The sequence below is a fragment of the Arachis ipaensis genome, chromosome B05 (assembly GCF_000816755.2).
Source record: "Arachis ipaensis cultivar K30076 chromosome B05, Araip1.1, whole genome shotgun sequence".
NCBI classification, from domain to species: Eukaryota; Viridiplantae; Streptophyta; class Magnoliopsida; order Fabales; family Fabaceae; genus Arachis; species Arachis ipaensis.
The window spans coordinates 54,376,771-54,398,302 of record NC_029789.2 but is presented as its reverse complement, the minus strand read 5'-3'; the positions used below and the strand labels follow the sequence as shown (position 1 = coordinate 54,398,302).

General features: G+C 37.4%; 1 protein-coding gene across 13 annotated transcripts; it reads left to right on the top strand.

Annotated features, from left to right (window-relative positions):
- Nucleotides 4,799–14,075, top strand: LOC107643624. Of its 13 annotated transcripts, none has more exons than XM_021123851.1 (12): nt 4,803–5,126; nt 5,236–5,300; nt 5,958–6,060; nt 6,185–6,236; nt 6,929–7,033; nt 7,166–7,266; nt 11,002–11,688; nt 11,823–12,061; nt 12,440–12,532; nt 12,622–12,726; nt 12,843–13,244; nt 13,856–14,075. In XM_021123851.1, the coding sequence occupies exons 6-11, from the start codon at nt 7,251–7,253 to the stop codon at nt 13,194–13,196; spliced, it is 1,494 nt and encodes a 497-aa protein (XP_020979510.1). In that variant the 5' UTR covers nt 4,803–5,126; nt 5,236–5,300; nt 5,958–6,060; nt 6,185–6,236; nt 6,929–7,033; nt 7,166–7,250; the 3' UTR covers nt 13,197–13,244; nt 13,856–14,075. The 13 variants fall into 13 exon arrangements, 11 of the variants coding, with proteins under 11 accessions (XP_020979510.1, XP_020979504.1, XP_020979506.1 ...); XM_021123845.1 differs by having other exon boundaries at nt 5,226–5,300; XR_002362979.1 differs by lacking the exons at nt 6,929–7,033; nt 13,856–14,075 and adding an exon at nt 12,148–12,388 and having other exon boundaries at nt 4,799–5,126; nt 5,226–5,300; nt 12,469–12,532; nt 12,843–12,905.

Sequence of the window (21,532 nt, the reverse complement as noted above, 5' to 3'; positions counted from 1 at the left end):
TAAGGTGTGGAGCTCTGATGTTCTTCATGAATTAATGCAAAGTACTATTGTTTTTCTATTCAATTCAAGCTTATTCTTATTCCAAGATATTCACTCGCACTTCAACCTGATGAATATGATGATCCGTGACACTCATCATCATTCTCACCTATGAACGCGTGCCTGACAACCACTTCCGTTCTACCTGCAATAGCTTGAGTGTGTATCTCTTAGCCTCCTGGTTCACGATCAGAGTCTTCGTGGTATAGGCTAGAATTATTGGCGGCCATTCCTGAGATCCGGAAAGTCCAAACCTTGTCTGTGGTATTCCGAGTAGGATCTGGGAAGGGATGACTGTGACGAGCTTCAAACTCGCGAGTGTTGGGCGTAGTGACAGACGCAAAAGGATCAATGCATCCTATTCCAACATGATCGAGAACCGACAGATGATTAGCCGTGCGGTGACAGCGCATTTGGACCATTTTCACTGAGAGAACGGACGGTAGCCATTGACAACGGTGATCCCCAACATAAAGCTTGCCATGGAAAGTAGTATGAATGATTGAATGAAGGCAGTAGAAAAGCAGAGATTCAGAAGGAGCAAAGCATCTCCATACGCTTATTTGAAATTCTCACCAATGAATTACATAAGAATTTCTATCCTATTTTATATTTTATTTATATTTTAATTATGAAAATCCCATAACCATTTGAATCTGCCTGACTGAGATTTACAAGATGACCATAGCTTGCTTCAAGCCGACAATCTCCGTGGGATCGACCCTTACTCACATAAGGTTTATTACTTGGACGACCCAGTGTACTTGCTGGTTAATTGTACGGAGTTGTGACAAAAGAGTTGAGATTATATTCGTGCGTACCAAGTTGTTGGCGCCGTTTTAGAGATCACAATTTCGTGCACCAGTGACTGACGCATATGAGAACCTAAAAGCTTAGGTCCGGGTTCTTGCTCCCGAGCTCGACCTGAGTCTTTTCAGTCTAGACAACGTTGTTGAAGATGGTAAAAGTTGTTCCCGCCCTAGACGAGGAAGATGAGGATGGTCCTCGCCCTGAGCCGCCAATCAAAGCTGCTGCTCTGCCGACTTCTTCGACTGCTGCCGTGGTCGGTCGTCCTGAGCCCGACCCTCACGTCCAAATTCTGAATCGAGAGGATGGAACTGTAGATGATGTTCCTATAAAGACTGTTCCTCCCACAACCACTCAGAGTGCAGCTCCAGAAGAGAACTTGGAATCCTAGTGACTTTTCTTAATATTTTTTGCACAACTGATGGGTTGGAACCGAAATTCCAACACCTAAAACTCACCGGCAAGTGTACCGGGTCACATCAAGTAGTAAAACTCATTTAGAGTGAGGTCGATCCCACAGGGATTGATGGATCAAGCAACTTTAGTGGGTGATTAGTTTAGTCAAGCTAACATTGATGATTTGAGTGAAAATTGAAGCAACAGAATGTAAATGACAAGGAATTTAAAGTGCAGAAAGTAAAATTTCAGAAACTTAAAGTGCAAGAAAGTAAAATAGCTGAAACTTAAATTGCAAGAAAAGTAAATGACTGAAACTTAAATTGCAAGAAACTTAAATTGCTGAATCTAAATTGCTAGGAATCTTAAATTGCTTGAACAATAAAGGATTTGAGGACTGGGATTCAAAATAAAACTGAGCAAGAAAATATAAATTGCAGTGAACCAGAGAAATGTAAGATGAAGGGAATTTCAGAATAACTAAAATAGAATTTAAATTTAGCTCGATTATGAAATCTAAAGGAGAAATTCAAGATCTCAGGAAATCAATGAGACTAGAAAACAAGTATAGATCTCAATTCCTTCCTTGATCCAACAGAGAACAATTTGCAGATGAAAAGTAAATGGAACAGCAAATAAAACTTGGATCCAATTCTTAGAACAATTGAGAAGAGAGGTAAAAGAGGATTCTCAAACTTAGAATCAGTGAAGCTCTTCAATCTCAATTTAAATTCCAAGAACAGATAGCAAGAGTTACAGAAGAAATGAAAATAAAGACAGAAAGCTAAATCCAATTCCCAATCCTTAGAATTATGCAGAAGAAAACAAAGATGAATTGTAGATCAAGGATTGAAACAGAATTCCTTCAATCTCTATCCATATTTCAAAAACAGAAGGCAAGTAATCCAAAAGTGAGAACAAGGAGGAGAGAACTTAGCTCTCAATTCCAATTCCCCAATTCAAGTTAAAATGTAAAGGTAAGCTCTCTATTCTACTTGCTCCCTATTGGAGCCAGCCTCCTCTATAAAATGGAATTGATGCCTTTATATAGGCTTTACAAAATGAAAATGAAATTGGAATGAAAAACAAATTATAATTAAATGAAAATCCTCATTCTAGCTTGTTCTTGTTCCTTTGAGTAATGATGTGGACTTTGCTTGCTTTGGATTTGAAGAGAGATGGGTTCGGTTGGCTTGGTTTAAGTGCCATGGTGTGTTGGTGCAGCTCCAGTGGACCGCTCAGTTAAATAAGGTAACTGAGCGCTCAATCCTTGCCTTTGGCCTTCAGTTTTGGTGCGTGACAAGCCTCCTTGTGCATGCCTTCATAGCGCTAAGTTAACAAAGTTAACTGAGCGCCCCTTTTGCTTGCATATGGGTTTCTAGCTTCGAACCATAGCTGTCCCATTTTGGCCAAATTCTCTTTACAAGTAGTGCTCCGTTAACAATTTTTTGGTTCCATGTGTGCCTGGTTCGAGCCCTGGTGGATGCATTTTGGCTAATTTTCTTGCCAAAGCCTTGTGTTGCTCCTTCCTTGTGTTCCCTAGTTCGAACCTTAGCTTCACCCCTCCTTGGCATTGTGCCTTGCTTTTTTTTGTTTTGTGAAGCCCGAAAAAGTTAAATGTTTCAACGTAACGCTCCTTGGCATGCTTTTGTAGTGCATCTCCACTTGTCTTCATGGGTGAGCGCTCCGTTGAAACAAATGAACGCTACCCTTCATGAACGCTTGCTGCTTTTGCTTTCATTGGCTTAGCTTTAATGCATGCTTTCATTAATTAAATGCTAATGCATTACGTTAAAGCATGATATGTTTTTTGGCCAATTGGCTTTAGTGAAATGCATGCTTTAATTTATAATGCATTACATGCATGCTTTAATAATCCATTGGCATTAATGAAAATGCATGCCGTTGCTTTCATTCAATTTAAATGCATGCATGCTTAATTGATTCATGATGCATGCATAAGGCATTAACTAAATGCCACGGCTTCATGGTCATGGACCACACTTTTAAAAGCGTGGCTAAAGTTTCAAGCGTGCTCAAACTTCAAAGTGTGCCCCAAAATCCTTCTTTTCTTCTTTTGAACTGATTTGTGCTATTTTGCTTATTTTTCCACTTATTTCCAAAAAAATTTATGAAATCAAAAGATCAAGGAAATATACCATTTAAGCATAAAAGAATGCAATATTTAAGCTCTAATCATCAATTTCTTGTATGAAAAAGCATAGAAAAATATGACATGATGATATGTTATCACAAGACCAAACTTAAACCTTGCTTGTCCCCAAGCAAGAAAAGAATCATGCAATAAAGATTGACAATCCAAGGTGAGAAGAATAGCAACTCAATGTTCATGGTTAGCTAGTTTTCTATGCATGCTACAATCACAAAAGAAATATAAATGATTGATGCTTCTATCTAGCTCAATTTATGAAATCTTTTCCTTATAATTCTCCTTTGAAACAAGCTTTTGATTTTCTTATTAGCTTCTCCTTTTGGGTGCTTTGCCCCATGAGTTGATAACAAAGCTATGACTCTAAATGCTTTGTTTTCAAGTATTACCACTTGATACACAAGCACCACAAGCATTTAATTCACTACAACATTTTGGGTCTATGGCCGCGGTTTTTTGGCCACAGTAAAAAACCGTGACCATAGACCCTCTATGGTCACGGTTTTTTACCGTGACAAAAAAAAGCTATGGTCACGGTTTTTTTAAAAAGGGTGACCATAGAGTACCTATGGTCACGATTTTTTAAAAAAGGGTGGCCTAAAAGGGACTATGGTCACGGTTTATAGGGGTGACCAAAAGTAGTCTATAGTCACGGTTTTTTGGGGTGACCAAAAAGGGTCTATGGTCACGGTTTTTAAAAAAAGGGTGACCTAAAGGGTCTATGGTCACGGTTTTTTGGGGTGACCTAAAGGGGTCTATGGTCACGGTTTTGGGGGTGACCTAAAATAGTCTATGGTCATGGTTTTTCACCGTGACCAAAAGACATCTATGGTCACGATTTTTTTGGGTGACCAAAAAGGGGTCTATGGTCACGGTTTTTTAAACAAAGGTGACTTAAAGAGGTCTATGGTCACGATTTTTTGAGGTGACTTAAAGGGGTCAATGGCCACGGTTTTGGGGGTGACTTAAAATGGTCTATGGTCACAGTTTTTCACCATGACCAAAAGACATCTATGGTCACGGTTTTTTGGGGTGACCAAAAAGGGTCTATGGTCACGGTTTTTTAAACAAGGGTGACTTAAAGGGGTCTATGGTTACGGTTTTTTGGGTGACCTAAAGGGGTCTATGGTCACGGTTTTAGGGCCGGGTGACCTAAAATGGTCTATGGTCACGATTTTTCACCGTGACCAAAAGGCATCTATGATCACGGTTTTGAGGGGTGACCAAAAAAAGTCTATGGTCACGATTTTACGAAAGGGTGACCAAAAGGGGTTTATGGTCACGGTTTTAGAGGGTGACCTTAAATGGTCTATAGTCACAATTTTTTGGAGTGACCATAGAATATGGTTTATGAAATTATTTTGTTTAAAACCCTACCCCACCCCCACAAAACCAAAAACGTCGTCGTTAGTTTACCCCCTCTCTTCCCAAAATCCCCTTTCCCTCCCAAAATCTCCATTCCCTCGTATTAGCTAGGTCTTAAGAAAGGAAAAAATAGTGGGAAAAGATAACCCTAGCCAAGCCCTCTTTCATTCTTGCTTCCTGGCCTATTCGTCATGCCAAACTCTCATCGTCTTGCTTCAACTGTGTCAGTGTACCGTCACCGTTGCCGTCGCCACTCCATCTTTTAGACGCAGAACCAGAACCGGTGGCATCCTGCAGTAAAACACCCCTGCTAACACCCATTGCTTCCCATTTCTGATCTCACTCCCAGGTTTCTAAGATCCCATCTTCTTTTCTCTTTTTTTCTTTTTGATTAATACATAATATTTATTTAATATAAAATATCATTTTTTTTATTATTATTTTTGAGAGAGCAAAAGGGGAAGACCTGCTTACACTCTCACGCCGTCAATACCATATCGAACCTGGACCTCTTGAAAAAGCGGTAAGATTTGAAACCCTTTCTTTGCTGTTTATTTTATTTAGGTTTTCTAAAATTTTGTTGTGTTCAAATAATTGAACTAATGTATTTCACCTATCTATAGTTACTTTGATTTATTAAGTTTTACTTCTTTCTTTTACCCCATTAAATTTGTGTATACTTTCAAATATTTCATTGATTGAATATGTAGTAAAATATTTGGCTGAATCAAAGCAAATTGTTGAAATGATCTCTTGAATCTGGTTTCAAGATCTTGTTGGTTTGGCTCCAATGGTGCAATGAATAGGATTAGTGTTAGGGACTTTACTGTGCAATGTTCATGTATAAAAAAAATAGGGTTTCAGTACCTCTTATCCAATCAATGGTTGAGATTTGATCACAAATTTTATGAATTTTAAAAATTTAATTATTTTAGTTAATAAAACCAATGGGAAATTCTTGGTCACACAACACAATATAAGGGTATGAACCTCCCAATTTGATAGGAGTACTGACGAAATTTCCATAGAAGTTTTATGACTACATTAGAGAACTTTAGTTAATGCACTAATCTTTCTGATAACTTTTTTTCTGTCTTGCAGTCATGGTTTTTATGATATTTTTTTTATCTTATTTTATTTTTTAATATTTGGTTATAGTTATGGCACTCAATTGTTGCAGCTCTTAGCTAAAGATGCAGCTTTGAAATCATTTAAGTCATATAAACAGAGTGTGAAGAAGCTCAAAAAAATTGGCGATATTCTAACAATTGTTGTCGTTGCAGGTAAGTTGTATTTTATTTTTTTATCTTGGTTATGTGCTGTTTGGATCAAAATCCCTATGTGGCTACCCCTTTAAGCTTTTTTTTTCAATAGCTAATTATTATTTTCATTTTTTCTTTAATTAAGGCATGGAAGCTTAGAGGCAAAGAGTACTTGTTTTCTAGGATTGTGGTCACAGGTCGGTCCCATTCTTCTTAGCATTTTCATTTTTTTATATATACCTTTTATGTTTGTACATACATTTATTTTTATAATGTTTCGTATTAATTTTTTAAGAAGAATTTTAAATATTTAAAAAATACCGATATTTTAATAATTATAATCGTTAATTTAATTACTTAACTATTAAAACTATTAAAATACTAATATTTTTAGAATATTTCAAATTTTTTTCCATTTTTTAAATACAGTGTTAGGAATTTTAATTTAATTTTAAAAAAGGCTATTCAAACATTTGATGATAGCTACCCTACTACTACCAACACCATTTATATATATAAGTCCCTTTGATTGGAGTTTATATTATGATGACATCAGTGCCACCCTATGAAGGTCAAACTTTTATTATTACATGTTTTAATTAGTATTATTTTTTATTTTAAAATATTATTAAATGTATCAAGTTTAGGGGCTACTTTACTTCTACGTCACTAACTTGCACTTAGTTTTTTCATTTTTCTTTCATGAAAATAGCTATTATTTCCATTTCAAGTATATTTATCAATGTTGTATGACTTCAAAAAACGTAGGACTTATAGCCTGACTTCGTAATTTGAATCAGATGACAAGCATATATAGGACAAAATTCATGTTTAAATTCTTATTCATTACTTTCTCTTCAAATATTACTAGCTCTTGATTTTTTTTCAGGAAAATAGTTCTACACTTTGTAATAAGGGTGGAGATGGATTTCAGGTGAGGAAAAAAAAGGTGAAGACCAAGTTGACAGCAAGCACTAAATTTTTAGCTGCACAGGTAATGGAGCTTCATAAAGCAATTTTGACTTTATTTTGTTTATTTTAGGTGATGTATTTAACCTTGATGGATCACAGAGTTATTGAATATTTTTTAGCTTCTCTTGAATTTTTTGTTTTGTTTTGTATACAGTATAATTTTTTTGGACTGATAAAGACAAAAGGAGTTGACTAGTTGCTGTGACACTGTGTATAATAACTTCATATAGCATCTCAAAATGAAGGAACTAAGCAGTAAGTTTGTATCATACTTGTTATATAAAATAATTTGATCTTCCATTTATTTAGGTAGTAAGTGTGTATATGCTAGCTAGATTGTCACTATAATTGACCTACTAGATCATGTTTAGTAAGTTCAGGTATTTACATTGTTAGGTTTAATCATACTCTATCAAAAGATTGGATGGATTCACCAAGATTTGAGAACAAGTATATAGATGGTGTTAATAATTTTTTAGAGTTTGCCTTCGTAAAGGGAAAACCGGTTGGAAAAGAAATCCAATGTCCGTGTGCAAAGTGTGGAAACACTTATTGGCGTGAACGAGACGCCGTATATGAGCATCTTATTTGCTATGGGTTTGTCGAAGGTTATAAACGATGGACTAATCATGGGGAATCAGTAATTCCAACAGTAGTAGATACTGACATGGATGATCGAGGCGGCCTTGATGTTATTGACGGGTTGCTGCGTGACGTATTCGGAAATATGGCAAATCTTGAGGAGGGGAACAATGGGTTAAATGAAGATGCGAAGAGATTTTATAAGCTAGTAGACGAAGCAGGTCTGGAATTATATCCGAATTGTACAACTGGATTTTCGAGATTATCATTCATCATTCGTCTTTACCACTTGAAGTGTCTACATGGGTGGAGTAACAAATCTTTTACCTCCCTCTTGGAGTTATTGAAAGAAGCTATACCTGATTTGAACATTCCCACTTCTTTTAATAAAGCTAAGAATATAGTTAAAGAGTTGGGTCTTGACTATGAAAAGATTGATGCATGTCCTAATGACTGCATGCTGTATCGGAATGAGTACATAAATGACTCAGTTTGCCGTATCTGTGAAGAGTCTCTATATAATCAGACTCCTACTACGGATGGCAATGAAGAGGACTTTGCGCTTCCGAATAAAGTTCACAAGGTTGCTGCGAAAACCTTAAGATACTTTCCTTTAGTACCAAGGCTTAAAAGGCTTTTTATGTGCCCAACCACAGCAGAGGCGTTGAGGTGGCATGACGAGCAGTGTTTGAAAGACGGTTGCATAAGGCACCCTGCTGATGGCCAAGCATGGAAGAACTTGGACAGTCGGTACCATAACTTTTCAAAAGAACTGTGCAACTTGAGGCTTGGTTTGGCAAGTGACGGTTTTAATCCTTTTCGAACTATGAATATGTCACATAGCACATGGCCAGTTGTCTTAATGGTATACAACTTTTCCCCTTGGATGTCCATGAAGTCAGAATATTGCATGCTCTCTTTAATCATACCTGGACCTTGTTCACCAGGAAATAATATTGATATTTTTTTACAACCATTGATCGAAGAGCTGAAGGAGCTATGGGTGTCAGGGATAGATACATATGATTCTTTTAAGAATGAAACTTTTCAAATGCATGCTGCACTTCTTTGGACAATCAATGATTTTCCAGCGTATGCCATGTTGTCCAGTTGGAGTACCAAAGGGAAGTTGGCTTGCCCATGTTGTAACCATGATACTTCTTTTTGTTATTTGAAACATAGCCAAAAGACAGTTTACATGGACCATAGGAGATTTTTGCCAATTGATCATGCATGGAGGTCTAACAAGAGATCTTTTAATGGAAAAAATGAATTCAGGGGTCCACCACGAATGTTAACCGGTGAAGAGGTTCTGGATATGCTAAAGTCAGTAGATAATGCCTCTGGGAAGACGCAAAACAAAAGTAAAGGCCAATGGAAAAAAATCAATCTTTTTTGAGTTACCATATTGGCAGCATTGTATGATCAGGCACAACCTTGATGTAATGCATATAGAAAAAAACATAGTCGATAGTATAGTTGGTACCTTATTGGATATTCCTGGAAAGACGAAGGACCATGCAAAGGCTCGTTATGATCTTAAGGAGATGGGCATTCGAAAGAATCTTCACCCAACAAATACGAAGGATGGCAAAAGAACTAAACTTGCCAAAGCATGCTTCTCAATGACCAAAGGGGAGAAATCCATTTTTTGTGGTGTTTTGAAGAAAATAAAATATCCTGATGAAAGTGCTTCAAACATCTCTCGTTGTGTACAACAAGAAGAGAGAAAGCTTTACGGTTACAAAACTCCTGATGCTCACTTCATGTTGCATTACCTGTTGCAAATACCAATCAAGAGCATTCTTCCGGATCATGTTGCTGTTCCTCTAGTGCGCCTATGTTCCTTTTTTCGTCGGCTATGTCAAAAGAAAATCTCGCTAGAAGAGATTAATGGTTTGGAGTCAGAGATTGTAGAGACTTTGTGCCAGTTAGAGAGGATTTTTCCCCTACCTTTTTTGATATAATGGTTCATTTGCCTATTCATTTAGCTAATGAAGTAAGGTTAGGTGGTCCCGTCCAGTTTCGCTGGATATATCCGATTGAGAGATACATGTGCACACTAAAAGGGTATGTTCGCAATAGAAGTCGTCCGGAAGGATCAATTGCAGAGGGTTATTTGGCTGAAGAGTGTCTAACTTTTTGTTCAAGATATTTGCATGAGGGAGTAAAAACAAGATTCAACAGAGTATCTCGGAATAATGATGAAGGCACTTCAACCAAAGATCCTGATTCAAATTTGTTCACAAACAAAGGAAGTCCATTGGGTGGAAAAAAAGGGCAACTAATTATTTTGGATGAGAAGTCACTCCTTCAAGCTAATGCATATGTATTGAACAATTGCGTTAATGTGGAGCCTTACATGAGGTGAAATTTCATGTCTCATTTCTTCTATCCTTAGACTAATTTTGGTAGTATTACATAATAATACACATCCCTTGTAGAGAACACGGTGAGCAACAAAAGCAAGCCAAGCGGAAGCGAAAGTGGAACGCTGTTAAAGATCAAAATGAAGACTTTATAGAATGGTTTACAGGACGTGCCATGAAGGATGATGTTCCCAGTTGGATACGGCAGCTGTCTAAGGGGTCCAAATAAAGTTGCAAAATCATTTTCTGCTTATGTCGTCAATGGGTACAGATTTCATACTAAGCAGCGAGAAGTGATGCGGAAAACGCAAAATAGTGGTGTCACTGTGGTGGCTGAAACTATAAGCTTTGCGAGTGTTAAGGACAAAAAACCAATCAAGGCCAATATAAGATATTATGGTAGAATCATGGATATTATCGAGTTAGACTATTATAGCCAATTTAAAGTTGTGTTATTTAAGTGTGAGTGGTTTATGGCTGAGGAAGATAATTATGGTTTGACATACGTTCATTTCAACAAAAGATGTTACCAAGACGAACCATTTGTGTTGGCAAGCCAAGCACACCAATGGTTTTATGTGAAAGATCCATATATTCCCCAAAAGCATTATGTGATGAAAACGGTTCCAAGAGACTTGTTTAACATTGGTGTCCAATTACAGTATGACCCTAACATAAGAGAGCCACATGAATCTGTGAATAGTCTGATACCCTTAAGTGATATTGGTGAGGTAGACTTGGTTAGACAGGGTGTGCGACCTACTGTTGTTGATGTGACACCGAACAAGATCAAACCTAAAGACAAAGAAATAGTGTCTGATGAGTTTGACAGTAATGCTGAATTTGAGGTAGTGCACAAATTGTCCATGATGCTTTATTTTTTAACTTATTTTCTAATGCATTATCATGTTTATTTTCTAATGCATTATCATGTTTATTTTCTAATGCGTTACCATATTTCTTCTTTCTTTTAATTTTCGTAATGTTAGTATTGATGCTTTATTTGACTTCTTTTTTTTATACTGGATGAACAATGAAGGAAATTCCAAAAGAAAAAGGTTAAGGAACCTATCACAAATAGAGTCACAAAGAAGTCCTTTGAAGATGAGGAGTCCAGTAAAAAATTCAGGAAAAATTCAATTCACAAGTGCTTATTCCTTGCTAAAACAATTTCAAATAAAAAGGGAACATGTTTTAGCTGCATGTGGGGCTAATAGTTGTAAACATGAGACAAGGAAAAAGGGCAAGATGCCGAAAAAGGTGTTGACAAGAGGTGACGATGAAGGTCAAAGAAAAATGGTAACCAAGAAGATAACAAACATCAGAGACGGTGAGGATCAAATCAAGATGCCAACAAAGAATTCCAATGAAGAAAATCATCTAGTCAAGATGAAAGCTATTGAACATGAGGATCCAGGTGGAAAGAAGCCGTCTAGGAAGAAGGTGCCAATGAAGAAATCAAAGGTAGAGGGTGATAAAGTCATGATAAATACCAATGACGCTGAGGGTCAAAGCAAGAAGCCGACCAATAAAATGTCGATGAAGGAATCGAATGAAGAAGATGCCAACGAAGAAGAACATAAGATTGAGTCTCTTATCCCTGCTATGACTTTAGACGAATTCTTTGAAAAATATGGGATATCATTAGATGAAAATGATGAAGAATATGAATATGATTATGATGAGCTCAATCCAACCATTGGTGATAGTAGTGACAGTCAACTCGGTAATGCGTTTATCCATTTCTTCAATAGCAAATAGTGAAAGGCACCAACTTGAATCTTGTATTTAGTAGATTACTCTTTTATTCATTAGATTAGTATTCTTGTTAATATTTTCTAGTAACGACATTGGAAATAGGTACCAAAAAGAAAAAAGTTTGTGGTCCTACCCAACTCAAGCATATTCATGCTTTGGAGACACAAATAGAGTTAACATGGTACAATGGCAAACCCATAGGTCCAACAAAGACACAGGTTCAATTGTTTAGTCGGTTCTTGGGAACACTTGCAAGAAACTCTAATTTGGTCACATTATTATATACTAATTGGCAAGTTGTGTCCATTGAGACTAAAACTTCAATGTTGGATTATGCAAAGGTGAGTCGATCATTCGCCTTTTTAAATTGTTTACAAATAGGCTTAGCATGTATAGTAAAATAACATAATTCGTTGTTTATTTGTAGTCTAAATATAACATTCCTAGTGATGCTGAGCCTTGGGTGATAGATACCATTGGAGAGGCATGGAAGCAATTTAAGAAACGCATAAAGAAATATCACTATACACCGTACAACTCATTTAGAGAGATGATGAAAAATCGTCCAATGACTGTACCTGAACTACATTTTCGAAAATTAGTTCAATTTTGGAGGCTTGATATCATCAAACTAAGTTATTTTCACAACTCTCTTGGCTTTAATGATGGTATCGTGTATTTAACTAACTCTATCTAATTTTATATTGCAACAAATGTAGGTTATTTCTGACAAAAATCGTGAAAACAGATCCAAGCAAAAATGGAATCATCGAATGGGTCCAGTTAGTTTTGAATTAGTACGCGCTGAATTGGTATATTTTTGTACTTTTTATTTTAAGTATTTTTGCATCTTTCATGTTATGTGTGTTTACTTAGTCACATGTTGGTGGTTCCTTTGTAGCGTGCAAAGAAGGAGGACAATGAAGATCCATCACAATCTGAGATGTTTGTTGTAACTCGTACGAGCAAAAAAGGAGAGACTGATTCGGGAACACAAGAGACAATTGTTAGTTTTCTGGTCTCTTAGAAAAGCACACCAAACAAGAAATGTGTTAGCTATTTTTATTTATTCTGAAGCTGTTGGGTGCATGCATTTATTTTGATCCTATTTGTGTGTAATAGGAACATCTTCAAAATTTGAAAGAAGCAGGATACAATGATGATGAAGCAGTTCAAACAGTTTTCGAAAAGGAGAGACATGGAAGAGTTCGTTTCTATGGTCGATCAGTCACAAAATCCTCTCTTAAAAAAGAGAAGGAAATCCGACAAATGCAGCAACAACATAATGAAGTGGTTTCAACTATGGAGAAAAATCAAACTAACTTAACTTCCAAGTTGGATGGTTTAACAAACTTGATTAAAACGTTGTTGCAACAAGTCAATCCTGGTATGAGTGCAGAACAAGTGCAAGTAAAGATAGAAGCCGCCCAACAATCTCCGCCTGACGCGAGTAGTGCACCAAATGATGTGCGGTGAAGCATTCCTCCTTCACTTGGATCGAACCATGTATCAAAGGATATGGAAGTAAGTACTGTTCAAAACTTTTGGTTAAATTAATAGTATGCTTTTGGTTGCTGTTTGATTAGGTTAGCTTAGTTGAATTAGCTGGTTAGGTAGTCAATTGATTTTGTAGTGGATTTAGGTTTGAACTCTGATGTTTATTCTATCTGAAATTGGTTTTCCTGTGCTCGTAATGACTTGCCCTGTTCTAATTTAGTTTCATGCTACTACTTCATTGATCTGCCCTGTGCTAAATTAGTTGGCTTGGTGCTGTTGATTAGGTTTAGACTGTTATTGATCCTATGTTGCTGTTTTATTGTTTTACTTTTGTGCTAAACTGGTTTATATGATGCTGCTACATAGTATTATTGCTACTTTATTCTTGTGTTGGCTGCTGCTGGAGTGAACAAATTCTGAATTATTTGTGCAGTAGTGATAACTTTGATGAATTTCTAAGTCTAAGCTATCACTACTGCTGCATTCTTGCAATAGCTGCTGTTTGAAGTGAATGATGGTTGTGAATAATTCTTGAGTGTTGCTGTGGATGAATGTTTCCCTTCTTTTACTGCATATGTATTGCATCATCAAAAGCATTTTTGCAAGATATCTAACATGTTTATTTCTTTTACGTGCAGGAAGACATGATGTGATGAAAAAAATATGTTCCATACAAATATCACATGGGATGGGTCTTACCACCTTAGTTATGTAAATGTAATATTTTGATGTGTTATGAACTTTTTGAGGTACTACATGCAATTGGAAAAATTTCACTCTATTTTGATTTGTGTTGTTTAGACTAAAAATTAAACATATCTATCTTATGATGAAACTTTTATGATTTAGATTTCTTGAATTTCTTATTTTTAGATTTATTTTGTGATTATTATCATTTTGGGATGTGATTATAATTTAAAAAAATTGAATCTCATAAACAACAACAGGCTATAGTCACCGTTTTAAAAAACCGTGACCATAGATAGGGCTATGGTCACGGTTTTAAGGAGGGTGACCATAGAGGCTATGGCCACGGTGAAAAATCGTGACCATAGATAGGGCTATGGTCACGGTTTTAAGGAGGGGTGACCATAGAGGCTATGGCCACGATGAAAAACCGTGACCATAGATAGGCTATGGTCACGGTTTTAAGGAGGGTGACCATAGAGTCTATGGCCACGGTGAAAAACCGTGACCATAGATAGGGCTATGGTCATGGTTTTAGGTTGGGTAACCATAGAGTTTATGGCCACGGTGAAAACCGTGACCATAGATAGGGCTATGGTCACGGTTTTAAGGAAGGGTGACCATAGAGGCTATGGCCACGGTGAAAACCATGACCATAGCCTTATCTATGGTCACGGTTTTAAGGAGGGGTGACCATAGAGGCTATGGTCACGTTTTTTTACCGTGACCATAGATTAACCTATGGTCATGGTAAAAAAACGTGGCCTAAAATGTCAGATTTTGAAAATTAAAACCGTGACCATAAAAACCGTGACTATAGATAAAAAAAACCGTGACCATAGACCTATGGCCACGAGAGAATAGGCCACGGTAAAAAACTGTAACCATAGGTCCAAAACCGTGACCATAGATCTATGGTCACCCTTTTTACTAGCTATGGTCACGGTTTTTTACCGTGACCATAGGCCTTTTTTTTTGTAGTGATTAGAGGACTTCTTTAAGCTCATTTGTTTCTTTTCTTTACTCTCTAATCATTGATGCTCAGAGCCTTGAGCTTTGAGGGAGTACATTTGCACTTGAGCCTAACCTTGACTCTAAGTGTTTTGTTTTCAAGCTTTTTGCTTGATACATAAATAGCACAAGTACTTAACGATGGAATTGTCATTGGTACTCAGAGCCTTCAGCTTTCTCATTTTTTCCTTTTTCTTTTCTTGCCTTAATTGCAATTGCTTTTTCAAGGTTTTCATGATTTTCAAAAGATTTCACAAAATGTACTAGATGAAAACTCCAATTAAATAAAATCCAATGCAATTGAGCAACAATTAATCATACTAACTTTCCAAAACTTGTATGCACATGCTAATTTCTTCCTTAATTCCTTGTTTGTTTATGATCATGATACTTTACTGCTTTGAACTTTACGAAACTCAAGTTGGTAGTCATAATGGCATAGCAACATGTTACAGATCATAATTCAGGCTATGCTTATTCATACTGCACATGCATACAGAGAGGATGAAGACAATCATGTAATTTAAAGTGCTGAAAACAAAAGAGAGGAAAAGGAACTTTACAACCTTGTAATTTATCTTCTCTATTGTTGTCATTTTCCTCCCATTCTTCCCTTTCCCTTGCCAAACTCATAATGCTTGCTCATCCTCAAGCAACAATTAGAACAATGGCTATGGGGCTAAGATGGATCATGAATGTCTTACACAATGAAATGTTAGCAATACATGTGTTTCAAGCAAGCAAAATTAAAGATAACAATCAAGGCACAAGAGACAGAGACATTGTGATTACAAACTTAAGAAAGTGAGCACAATACATTGCATAAAAGATAAGTGGCACACCAAACTTAGTGTGACACTTTCACTTGGAATTAATGCAAGTATCTAGTAAAGATTTGAAGCAAATTTTGTTGCATAGCAACACCAAACTTAGAAAGCAATCCTATGTCTATTTTATTTGAAATAAGACTAAATGAAATTGTTGTATGTTAAATATAATCACCAAGCCAAGAATCTTGTCATGAATAAGGATCTCTTGGTAATGTATTAACAAAAACAGTTAATAAAAGCAAGCATTAAAAACAAGGAAATGACTCAAACAAATAGACAACTAAAATTATCCACTAAGAAGAAAAATAACACTGCAAAGAGCATTATGATTATGCAGACAAGTGGTGTTGCTGAATGAATTGCATAGAAAAATAAGTGGCACACCAAACTTAGAATCTTAGTGTGACACTTCCATGTAGAATTGATGCAATCATCCAAAGGGATTGAAAACAAATTGTTGCAGGGCAACACCAAACTTAGAATGTAACCATATGCCAATTTATTGAATTTAAACAAAACAGACAGAGAAAATGAACAAAGCAAAGGAATGAAACGTTACCTAAGGTTGGGTTACCTCCCAACAAGTGCTCTTTTAGTGTCATTAGCTTGACATGTTGTTCTTCACTTTCTTCCTCTTCTTCCAGTTTGTTAAGAGGAATGACCTCAAGGGGGAGAAGATTCAGCTACTGTCCCTTGTCTTGGCCTCTCCTCAGCAAGCTTCCTTTTGTAACTGGCTTGATTGATCTTGCTTGCTGGATCAGGGACAGTGATAAATCATTATTTTATGATTTATATTGTGTTTAATTGTGTGGTTTTATCAAATCTTTACCCACTTATTCATATGATTAGCATGTATTTACAATTCCTTCCCAAAATTACTCCATGGTTAAAAAATTGCTTCCTAGAGACCTTTAATTATGTATTTTTATTCTCCTTTATCCCATTCAATGCCGTAATCCGTGTGTTAAGTGTTTCAGGCTTTATAGGGCATGAATGACTTGGAAATTGGAGAGGAGGCTTGCAAAAATGGAAGGAACACAAGAAACTAAGGAGATGACCATCGACCAATGACGCGAGCGCATGGCCCACGCGAACGCGCGAAATGGAGAATTCGCAAGGACGCGGACGCGTGCCTGACGTAAACGCGTGGATTGGAGTCTGCACGAGTGACGCGAACACGTGAGAAGGAAAATCGCTGACTGACGCGAACGCGTGGATGACGCGTACGCGTGACCTGCGTGATCTGCAAAAATAACAGAATACGCTGGGGGCAATTTCGGGCCGCTTTTTGACCTAGTTTTCGGCCCAGAAACACAGACTAAACCTAGGGAACATGCAGAAACTCAGGACGCATCCACAGACATTCAGATTCATCACATTAGGATTACTTCAGCTTTAGATCTGAATCTAGATTAGTGTTACATTGATAGTTTATGCTTTTGCTTGGATTTTTGGATGCTGAGAGTCATTACCTCCGTTGAAGATATTACTTTAGTTTGTTTCCTTATTCCCTTATTTTTAATTAGTTACTCATTGACTCTGTTCAGATAATTATGTTGCGTTTTGAATTTATTAATATATAGAGTTATTTTTATTTTAATTTATTTTAATTCTCTATTTTATTTTAATTAATCATGTCTTCTCATATTTTTATGATTATTAATTTCATGTCAATGGAGTAGAATTTCTACTTGACATGGGGTTGATTAAGAGGCGATACTTGAGTTGGAATGCTCAAGTGCTTGGTTAAACTGGACGTTGTTAGCTAATTCCATACCTACTAACACTAGACCTCCCCAAGGGAGAGGGTTAGGATCTGAGGGTAAGAGTTAGTTCAATCACCATACTTTTCCTTATTTAGTAAGGGGTAATCGAGTGAGAACAACAACCTTTTTACACCACACTTGAGAAGATCCCAACAAGGATAGAAGTTCCACTTAATTATTCCCCCAGTCAAGGCTTTTTATTTAGAGTACAAATAATCATTCTCAAGTTTATTTTTATTGTTTTAATTTTTAAGCATTTTAATTACTCATTATCAAAACTCAATTTTCTCTTTCCTGCAACTCGTTGGGAGACGACCTGGGACTCATACTCCCAGTATTTTTATTTCTAAAATTTGTGACAACCCTTTCTAAATTGGTGAGGCAGATCTTAGCCGGTTAAGAGCTATACTTGCAACGCTGTTCTCTCAATTGAAATATCTAAATTGGTTAACTTCTGCCACGCATCAGACAGGATTGGTGCTCTTGTTAGTTGCCTTCACTTCTTTGATTTCAAGACATGGTTGCTGTGTTATTATTGGAGTTTTGTCTTCATCAAGATTCCCTTGCAATGGTGGTTCCGTGAGCTCTTCCTCTATGCACTTCTCTACTTCACTTGAGTGTGAATTCTCTTGAGTGTCTTTCTCACTTTCTTACTCCTCCAATCCTTTCTTTGCACTCAACATTTGACTTAATAGCTCTTTCATGGAGGAGGTTTGTTGATCTTCCCAACATCTCTTCATTTCCTCTTCATATCTTTTAATCACAGATTCAGTTGTTGAGACTTTTTGGTCCAGGGGAGTTTGAGGAGGTTGTGAGTGTTCAGGTTCTCTTGTCATCTCAAGTGTAGCTTCAGGTTCCAATATTTTCACCACCTCTTCCTTCTTTGCAATTTCACTTGACACAGGGACCTTGTGTTCTTGTTTTTCCATTTCTTCATTCCTTGCATTCAACAATTGTTCTACTCGTACTTCCATGTTTTTGAGGGAGTTCTCTAATCTCTGTGCCTCCTATTTATATTTTTCAAACATGGTCTCAAGCTTTGAGAGGCCTTGGTTCATGGAAGTTTGTGTGGGTGGTAAGTTTTGAAAGGGGTTTTTTGTTGAAGCATGGTCAAGTGATGATATCTCTAGATAAATATCATATGGAGCATTAGAATTCCCTTCCCCTCCACCATTAGAATAATGAATTGAATCATTTTGTGATGGTGAGAAATATCCCATATGATTCTCTTGCTCATCTTGTGTCTCTGAAGCAAATCTCCATAGATTAGAGTGCTTAGAATTTGTATTTTCTTGGTGATATTCCCAGCCACCATTAGAGATTGGTGATGGTGGGTAATATCCCATAAAATTTGTTTGATCATAAGATGAGTTGAACTCCATTTGAATTTTGTAAAACACAACACCATTGAAAATTGAAATTCATGTCACAGAGAAAGAATTTCTTAGTGAGGCAATAACTCAAACACCTTGCTATCAACTTAAATCAGAGAACAAAAACAAAGAAAATGCTTGATCTAGACATCTCAGCCACTTAATCATTGTTGATCTAAATCAATCCCCGGCAACGGCGACAAAAACTTGATGGGTTGGAACCGAAATTCCAACACCTAAAACTCACCGGCAAGTGTACTAGGTCGCACCAAGTAGTAAAACTCACTTAGAGTGAGGTCGATCCCACAGGGATTGATGGATCAAGCAACTTTAGTGGGTGATTATTTTAGTCAAGCTAACATTGATGATTTGAGTGAAAATTGAAGCAACAGAATGTAAATGACAAGGAATTTAAAGTGCAGAAAGTAAAATTTCAGAAACTTAAAGTGCAAGAAAGTAAAATAGCTGAAACTTAAATTGCAAGAAAGGTAAATGACTGAAACTTAAAGTGCAAGAAACTTAAATTGCAAAATCTAAATTGCTGGAAATCTTAAATTGCTTGAAGAATAAAGGATTTGGGGACTGGGATTCAAAATAAAACTGAGCAAGAAAATATAAATTGCAGTGAACCAGAGAAATGTAAGATGAAAGGAATTTCAGAAGAACTAAAACAGAATTTAAATTTAGCTCGACTGTGAAATCTAAAGGAGAAATTCAAGATCTCAGGAAATCAATGAGACTAGAAAACAAGTCTAGATCTCAATTCCTTCCTTGATCCAACAGAGAAAAATTTTCAGATGAAAAGTGTTCATACCCTGGGTCGAGCTATCCGACCTGGGATGATTGGCGACAAAGCGACCGACCTCTTCAGGTCAGGCTACCCGACCTCTTCTCAAAGAGGTCGGCCAAATCGACAGAAAAGCCCAATAAAGGGCCCAAATAGAGGAACACGACCCAAATCCAAAGGCAACCCAAGCCCATAGAGATAAAGGCGGTTCCCTTGAAGATAAGCTGACCTCACTTAAGATAAGATAAGATAAGATAACTAACTTATCTTATCAGAAAGGTCAGCCCACACTACTATAAATACAATGGAGCATCCAGGTACAACTCATACTCTGATTCTACAATAAACAAGCTTAATACCTGTGCTAACTTAAGCATCAGAGTCTCTTGCAGGTACCCCCCACCCTCCGGTGACCAAGGATCAGGAGTGCAGCCAGTCCAGCAAGTCGGACACAACGACTCCGGCCGCCACCAGCCAGCCGGACACGTCATCTCTGACCAATACAGAAGATCTCATCCGAGATCGACCTACAGTTTCAGGTAACCCTCGGAACATTGGCGCCGTTGCCGGGGAACCTGGAAGTCATCCCACCACCATGGCGGACGACCATGACAACGACCATGATTCAGAAGATATTCCGGAATTTAACGGAGACAATAACTCATCGAATCCAGGAGTAATAGAAGCGCTTCAAGATCGTTTAAAGCAACTTAAAAAAGAAAGCCAGCATCAACGAGAAGTTGGCAAGGATCTACAAAGAGAGGTAAGGTGACATCGAGACTTAGAAGATAAAATCCTACAACTCGAAGTCGATCTCAAAGAAAAAGCCACCTGGACCACCCCTGAGGACAATTCACGCAGAGATCAAGATCCATTCACTAGGGAAATCATGAAAACTAAAATTCCTAAGGACTTCAAACTCCTGGATATGACTTTGTATGCTGGCACTACAGATCCCAACCATCACCTCAGCAACTTCAGAAGCAGAATGTACCTCACCGACGCCTCAGACGTTGTTCGCTGCAAGGCTTTTCCGACGACTCTCACGAAGACAACAATTAGATGGTTCAACAACTTATCTCCTAAGTCCATCTCGAGCTTTGACGACCTAGCCAAAAAGTTCTTGGCCAGATTCTCTATCCAAAAAGACAAGGCCAAGCATGCCCCCAGTCTACTAGGAATCAGGCAAGGAGATCGGGAAAGTCTTCGCAACTACATGGAAAGATTCAACAAAACATGCCTGGATATACAAAGCTTGCCAACAAAGGCTGTCGTCATGGGCCTCATCAACGGCCTACGAGAGGGACCTTTCAGCCAATCTATATCAAAGAAATACCCCACATCTCTGGATGAGGTGCAAGAGCGGGCAGAGAAGTACATCAACATGGAAGAAAATTCCCGACTTGGGGAAGCCTCGAAATCCGGTTTCACCTACCTAGATAAAGATAAAGAAACTAAGAAGAAGGAAGATCGAACTGGGGAAAAAATAAAAAAGTATCATAATTACACCCCTCTTCGGGTGTCCCTAGTGGACATTTACAAAGAAGTCTGTAACACAGAAAAGATACCCCCAGCTCGACCACTCAAAGGCAAAAGAGGAGGAAATCGGAACGAATACTGTGAATATCATCGGGTCCGAGGACATTCCACCAACGAATGCTTCGACTTAAAAAACATCGTAGAAAAATTAGTCAGAGAAGGAAAACTAAACAGGTATCTGGCCACCCGAGATGATGAGCAAAGAAAAAGACGAAGGGATGAAGATGTTGGACGAGCTGAGCGATCACCTCGTACGCACATGTCCAAATGATACACGGAGGATTTGCAGGAGGAGGAATCTCCAAATCATCCTGCAAAAGAT